Genomic DNA, 8060 nt, shown 5'->3' with positions numbered 1-8060 from the left:
CAGGATCTTTACTCCGGCCATAACATAATAAAACTTATAGAATAAATGCTTTACGCAATTGAATAATTGAAGTAATAGATATTACTCCGATCATTGTTTATATTTTAAAATAAAACTAATAGAATAAATGCTTTACACAATTGAATAATTGAAGCATCATTTTAATATCTAAAATAATATGAATAATAAAATGGATCAGGACAATTTGAAGCACTTAAAATAGTATATGCCATGAAGCAAAATGGTGTTTTGAAAATCTTTAAAAAATATTAAAGGAGAAAAAAGAGATGCATGTTATTTTAGTTCTTATACAATATTATTGCTTAAAATTTTTAATTATTGAAAAAAGTACATGTTATAATGTATACTATTAATTGAGGATTACTTTTAACATTTTAAAAATGCATGCAATTAATGACTAAGCTAATTTCTAGTTGTTAATTTAAGATCAAAGGGGTTTACTGTCCCATTCAAAAGGTGAAAGAAGATATTATTACCTAAACCCTAGCTAGATTAGGGGGTTTAGTAGACTTTTACGCGTATGTTTGAGAATTATCAAAACATGAGTTTGCAAACTCAACTTTCAATTGGCAAAAGTTGATTGGATGGATACATGTGGTTGCACTACTTGTTTTATTGTCCTAAATTTGATCGTAGAAAGTTGGCGCCCGAGTGAGTAGGTAACTATCTTAGCAGCAATTAATTAATGTTGTACTTCTTGATGATCGGTATATATTGTTCTTCTTCAAGTGTCGCAACAGGGGCGGAGGTAGTTCCATATATAGATTATTGCTTACTGGTTCAAACGAACTCATTAACATTTTATTTTTGTATTAAAAAATTCATATTATACATGCATCACATTTCCTAACGAATGAAAACAAAAGACAAAAAATGGAAGGAAATAGATCATAATAATTTCTTTGAAATAGATAACTACGTACAAAGATATTAGTTTCTTGATGATAATATATTGTTCTTTCAAGTGTCATAGCGAGGGGCGGAGGTAGTGTCGTAGAGTATTGCTTACGGGTTCAAACAAACTCAGTAGCACTCTTATTTACAACAACAACAACAATAACAATCCAGTATAATCCCACTAGTGGGGTCTGGGGAGAGTAGTACTGTGTACGCAGACCTTACCCCTACCAGGGGTAGAGAGATTGTTTCGATAGACCCTCAGTTCCCTCCCTCCATGAACTCCCTATTTTGCTCTTGGGGTGACTTAAACTCACAACCTCTTGGTTGGAAGTGGAGGGTACTCACCACTAGAGCAACCCACTCTTGTCAACCTCTTAGTGGGGGTAGCACTCTTATTTATATTAGAAAATTTATTAAAAATATATAAATATTTAACTACAAACCCAATAACTGAGACGTGCTGAGTTTGGTTACGAATTAAGAACCCATAAACGTCAAATTCTGGCTCCACCTTTGAGTATAACTTACAGAGAAGAAAAGATAGGGATACCAGGAAGGGTATAACCAGAATCAACAATAAATATGTTGCCAGATATGTAATTGGAAGAGTCATGGACCAAGTATCTCACAAGTGAAGTTAAAGCAGGATTTGTGGTTCCAAAAGTTTTCAGTGGAACACTTCTTGTTGCTACATTTTTTAGCCAATCTTTTTGCAATAATTTCTCAGTAATCTCCGATTTGAAAATTCCTGGAGCTATTGCATTCACTCTTATGTTATGTTCTCCCAATTCCAATGCAATTACCTGCAAATTTTCATTAATATATAGAGAACAATTTAGATTTTTCGAGGTTAGTTTGCGTATAGATATATCAAAATGTTAATGTATAAAAAAAAGAAAAGCAAGAAACACTTGATTAGGAAAAATATATTTTTTTAAAAAGAAATTAATTAGAAGCGAGGGATGCTAATAGAGAAAGCTGAGAGAAATCTTAAAAGGAACCAAATGCGATTGAGAAATTAAAATTCATAAAGAGTTACTATGATTTCATCTTTCCCATTTCATAAAATAAAGGATTAGGGGTGTGTTTTGGTATGACGGACTTCATTTTTAAGGAAATGTATTTAGGTGTTTGATCGGAGAGCTGAAACTATTTTCTTAAAAATTATTTACTAAAGAATGATAATAATAATATTATAGCAAATTAGATAGTGTTTGAACAAATTTTTGAGTAGTAAGTAAATAATAATGTTCATGTATTGGGTAAAATAGTGATATATGAAAGCTAACACGTAAGATAATGTTAGGGAAAATGACTTTCGCTAATAAGTGAGGGAAGTTATTTCCCCTTTTGATTGAAAAAGCTACTATATTTTCTAGCAACCAACATGCACTATTTTTACAGCACTCAAAAGGACAGTGCATCATTCCAAAAATTAGATTATAACCTTGGTCATGCTATCCATGGCAGCCTTGGAGGAAGAATAGGCAATACCCCCTCGTACTGATATTCTATTTAAACCAGCAATAGATGAAATATTAATAATAGAGCCTCCTCGTTTTGCAGCTTGCATGTGTTTTCCAACATATTTGGAAACTAGCCAAGATCCTGTCAAATTTGTCCTTAAAGTGTTATGCCACTCTTCCTCAGAAATATCCACTGCTGATTTTATTTCACCTATAATTAAACATCAAAAGTAGATTCATCAAATTATGGAGTCAAGCAGCCTAAGAAATTCCATCATTCTTTTTGGGACAATAGCATAGATTATCTAAAAGTTCCTCGAGTGAGGTGTTGAGAGGGTAATGTGTACACATACCTTACCCCTACCATGGGAAGGTAGAGACAGAGGCAGAGCTAGGATTTGAAGCTTATGGGTTCGGGATTCTAATCATTTTTAAGTTATTGGGTTCTAAACTAATAATTTGTATACGTTTAATGAATTTCATCAAATAAATACTGAGTTTGAACCAAAGCTATGTGATTCAGCCGAACTCGTAACTCGCTCTCTAGCTCCGCCCCTGGGTAGAGAGACTGTTTTCGAAAGACCCTCGGCTCAAATAGTATAGATTATCTAAAAGTTAAAAAGAATACGGAGTACTCGTTTTTACCCATTAATTCCTCCTGAATTGATCCTAAAGATTTTATTTCAATTGAAATTTATTTATTCATTATTTGAATTATTAAACAACCTTTAACCAATCTCAATTATGTATCATTAATCTTTTTAATTTTAATTAGGTCCCAGATTACTTAATTATCTCTAGCCTAGTCAAGGTCGCTCTTTCATTGTTCAAGAGTTAAGGGCTTGTTTGCCCAATATCCTCTATATACTTACATAACGTTCACTATTGGCTAAAAAGGACTAAGGAACTGACTTAATAGCCTGACATTTTCTCTCAAATACTACAGCAACAACAACGCCATTAAACCCAATGCAATTCCACGGTCTTGGGAGGGTTATATATATATATGCGGACTTTACCCCTACCTTTTAAAGATAAATAGGTTGTTTTCGGTAGACCCTCGACTCAAGTACAAATTCCAAAAAGAAGTTCCTCGGATAAGTGAATTTATTGCTTAAAAATACTTCTATTTTTCTTTAAAGGCATATATATCTTCATAGTATCTGTTGATGTCATGTGACCAAGAGGTCACATGTTCGAGTTGTGAAAATAGTCTCTTGCAAAAATGAAGGGTAAAACTGCGTACAAATGATCCTTGTGGTCCGGCCCTTCCTGCACTCCACGTATAGCGGAAGCTTAGTGCACTAGACTGCCCTTTTATTTTAATCAATCCTCTATCCTATCAAAACTTATGTTTTGGTAACCAAAATTACGTACAGGCAAAATTAGACGTAACCTACGTACCTCTAACACCAGCATTATTAATGAGCACATCAATGTGGCCAAAAGCATCCCAAGCTTTCTGTACCGATGCTTTAATGAGTGGACCATCAGCAGTAACATTAAGTACAACAGCTACAGCTCTAACAACTTCAACATTTGAACTAGCCATTGCATTAATCTCATCACAAAGGGACTTCAACCGATCGGTGCGACGAGCGGCTGCCACGACTTTACAGCCTGACCTAGCTAGGTCAAGGCAGAATTCGCGGCCGAGCCCCACCGATGCTCCGGTGACAAAAACCACTTTGTCTTCCAATTGCCGCTCCAAATGGTCCACCGCATTGATCTTCTTTTGAGTTGTCATATTGCTATGGGACTTGCTAGGAGTTTTTAGTTGTTTATTATGCATATGTGAGGAATCTAATATAAGACTTACATTTATAGGATTCAAGGTATGACATTAAGAAAAAAGCGAATTGAATAGGGACATAAATGCTTCTTCTAGATTAAATAGTAAAACGTGTTTAAGTTGTTCGAAACCATGTGATCTTAATTGTATATATGTCGGCAGAGGCGTATTTGGGTAGAAACTATGGACTTTCGCTTATACCTTATATTTTTATCCCAAAAATTATTAAATATATATAAATAATAAATTTTAAACCCATTAAATTAGATGAGATGTGGTAGAATTACGAAACTGAACCCATATAATTTAAATCCTGAATCCGTCTATGTATGTCAAATGCTTTAATTAACATATTGGGTGTCTAACGTGCGATGTGTTAATAGATTTTGTCTCCGTTAAACTTTTAGTCCAATATAATCCTTGTCATTAGGAAGAAGTTTCAATTTTGTCCTTGAGCCCTAACGAGTGAGGCAAACATGAGACGTTTTACTAACTAGCAGGGTAACATAAGATCAAAATTTTAACAGGGACAAAATTGCTTAATTTCAAATAGCATAAGAATAAATTTGGAGTTTTTTCCAACTTCCTATTTTTTTACAACCATGTTTTGGTTTTTTCTAAAGACACTACTTTTCTTGTGAATATTAAAAATTGGAGCCTTATTTGAAGAATTTAATATATTCGTTTCACAGTTTTGGAAATTATGACCCTCCAATGTATACAGATAACAACCTATAATTATCTTTTTGGAAGGGTACTTTCTCCTTTTTCCATGTTTTGCTATTTTGTACTCTGGTGGGGGTGTTTACAATAGTATCCTGGAAATTTACTACAAGTTTCTCCACTCTTCTTTTAGTACTATTTGTGATCTTGAAAATGCTACATTAGTAATGTGCTTTAGTTGGTACATTAGTAAAGTGCTTTAGTTGGCATGATATGTGATGTTAGTTAGCGAGTCAAATCAACATAATATTAGTTCATATTTTCAATCAACATTATCTGTTACATAATCGTATGTATGGTTAAGACTTCAAGAGAATCTGTTACTTTAGGCCACAAATAACAGGGTAACATACTTTTTTGAAATGTTTCTTATTTATCTGCATTGATAACTTTTTTTATAGTCAAACAAATAAAGGACATAATTGCAAGCCTTACAACCAACAATACGACAGTAGAAAATAGGGTCAAGCTAGAGTCCGGCCTGGAGATAGACTAGGCAGAGTAGTTGCTTGCTTTAATTTCGATATACTATTAGAGTAAATTCACTAAACCTTCTTAACTTATTTGGAAAACAATACCTTCTTAACCTTTTGATTGGGACAATAAACCTCGCTGTTCTTAAATTAGCTAGATCATTACATGTGTTTTTAAAATATCAAAAGTAACCTTTAATTAATATGAATTATAATATTTTTCAAAGCAAAATACATAAGTTACCCCCTCAATTATAGACCATATCCCTGTTACATACTTTTGACGACGAAAATCACCTTACACACTCAGTATTTTCTAAGTGTAGCTAAGATATCACTTTTTCCTTGACCAATTTGTCAAAATTTGTGTGATAGCACACTCCAATAAGGTGATGACACGTGTTATAACTCAAAAAAATTATAAAATACTTAATTTCCATCCTAATTAATATTTTTTCTTGAAAAATGAAGAAACAAAAGTCAAAGGATCCCCTCTCCAACACATCTCACCTCTAACCCAACCCTACTTTTAGTCATCTTCCCCGTTGTAAGTGTTTTCCTCTATTAGAATCCACCCAAATAACCCCTCAAAATCACGGATCCTCAATTCTCCTCTCATTTCACACCCACAACTGCCCAACTTCCCTCACCACTACTGGCCGTCGGACAACTCCACGCTGGTCAGAATTGCCGGCCGGAAAATTAAAGACTCTGGTGTTGCATAGTTTTGTTGTCGTCCATTTGTTTCCCAGTTGCCTTACCACCACAGCTCCGGCGACTACCGCTGTAGTAGCGGCGGTGTCACGACCCAAATCTACGTGACCGGCACCCGACACACTATCCGACCCGAGCGAAGCTATCACAATCCAAAATTTAACTAAGTCGCGATGGAACCTAACCCAACCCGCTAGGTAAGTCAATTAACAATAAACCACAGTATAATGATAATGATAAGAGTCAAAAATGAAATAACTGAATTTATACAATTCCCCAAGGACAGGTAGTACAAATTATGAGCTTCTAAGATTTAGAGTTTACAAAGCTGGTATAAAATAAATACATCATCTGTTCGAAACGTACATGAACAAATTTATAAATCTAAAGATACCAAGAACAAGAGGCAGTTATAACTAGAATGCAGGTACATCTTCAATGCCAGCTCCTGCCACTCGCAGCAACATCGACTCCAAAATCTACACACAATGGTGAAAGTGTAGTATGAGTACAACCGACCCCATGTACTCAATAAGTAACAAACTTAACCTTAGGTTGAAAGTAGTGATGAGCTTAGACAACAGTCATAGTCCAACACCAATTGCCAAGAACAACTCATAACAATATAATAAAAGCATCACAAATAATCACTCAAAGATATGATGCTCATATGGTTCCTTACTTCGACAGGGTACAAATATCTAAATTTTATATTTTTAGATACTTTTTCAGACCTTCGTTCATAATTACGGAAAATAGGCATACTTTTCAGGTATAACAGTAGAACCCAAATCTTTCACCGAAATCACCAAAATATGAGTAAATCAGAAAACTATGATTTTTCCCAAAAATATTCAACAACAGATAAGATATTTCATTCTCCGATAGCATGAGAAAAGTACATCTCTATGCCTACATGTAAATGTGCATGTGAAATCATGAATGTCACAAAATCGTGTAGCATGAGGAAATGCATCTCTATGCTTGTATGTCAAGTATGCATGTCAAATGCAATGCATCATAGTGATGAACTCATGTACTCACACTCTCAGAGCACTCAATCTCACTGTCTCGAACTCCCATTTACCACGCTCAATCACTCAACACACTCAGTCACTCGGCACTGTACGGTACCTGCACTCACTGTTGGTATGTTAGACTAAAGATGGGCGAATCCTGCCCAAGCGCTAATAAAATCTGTTGCGGCGTGCAACTCGATCCCATCATGAATCAATAAAACCCGCAGCGACATGCAACCCGATCCCATCATGAATCAATAAAACTCGCTGCGATGTGCAATCCGATCCCATCAATATTACTCACAATCAGGCCCTCGACCTCAGCTCAGTCATTAATCTCTCTAGTCTGTCGTGCTCTCAAATCTCATGCCAATCAGCCCAAACAATGATAACATAATGTGAAAATAATAATAATAGAGATTGAGATATGATATGCAAATGAATGAATATGACTGAGTAGGTAATTGCAATTTATCAGCTCAACTACTCTATCACGTAGGAATTTCATGGATAGAAATAATATTAGGTAACTACACAGTACCACAGAATCAATCGAGTCATAATTCATACGGTGCCCGCCCACACGCCCGTCATCTAGCATATGCGTCACCTCAACACCAACACATAACACGTATATTCAGGAATTCATACCATCAGTACCAAGTTTAGAATTGTTACTTACCTCGAACAAGTCGAATCCAATACCGAGCAAGCCAAACAATACTCTAAAAATGCCATCCCGCACGTATCAACCTCCGAACGGCTCGAAACTAGCTATAAGCAACTCAAATATATCAAATAATGCCTAAGGAAACAATCCCAAATGATAAAGGCCGAATCTTTACACATTTACTCAAAGTCAACCAAAAAGCCACACCCGAGCCCGCACCTCGGAACCCAACAAAATTCATAAAATCCGACAACCTATTCGATTACGAGTCCAACCATACTA

General features: G+C 35.2%; 1 protein-coding gene across 1 annotated transcript; it reads right to left on the bottom strand.

Moving 5' to 3' along the window:
- Window positions 1-905: 905 nt before the first annotated feature.
- Window positions 906-4203, bottom strand: LOC107768183 (uncharacterized). Its single transcript, XM_016587291.2, has 3 exons — window positions 3792-4203; window positions 2369-2598; window positions 906-1724 (listed from the first exon to the last, which is right to left on the bottom strand). Exons 1-3 carry the CDS (start codon window positions 4177-4179, stop codon window positions 1446-1448), a joined length of 897 nt encoding a protein of 298 aa, XP_016442777.2. The 5' UTR covers window positions 4180-4203; the 3' UTR covers window positions 906-1445.
- Between the last annotated feature and the right edge of the window lie 3857 nt (window positions 4204-8060).

This window comes from Nicotiana tabacum, chromosome 15 (assembly GCF_000715075.1).
Source record: "Nicotiana tabacum cultivar K326 chromosome 15, ASM71507v2, whole genome shotgun sequence".
Taxonomy (NCBI): domain Eukaryota; kingdom Viridiplantae; phylum Streptophyta; class Magnoliopsida; order Solanales; family Solanaceae; genus Nicotiana; species Nicotiana tabacum.
The sequence above is the reverse complement of the archived record's forward strand: the minus strand, read 5'-3'. Positions and strand labels throughout refer to the sequence as shown.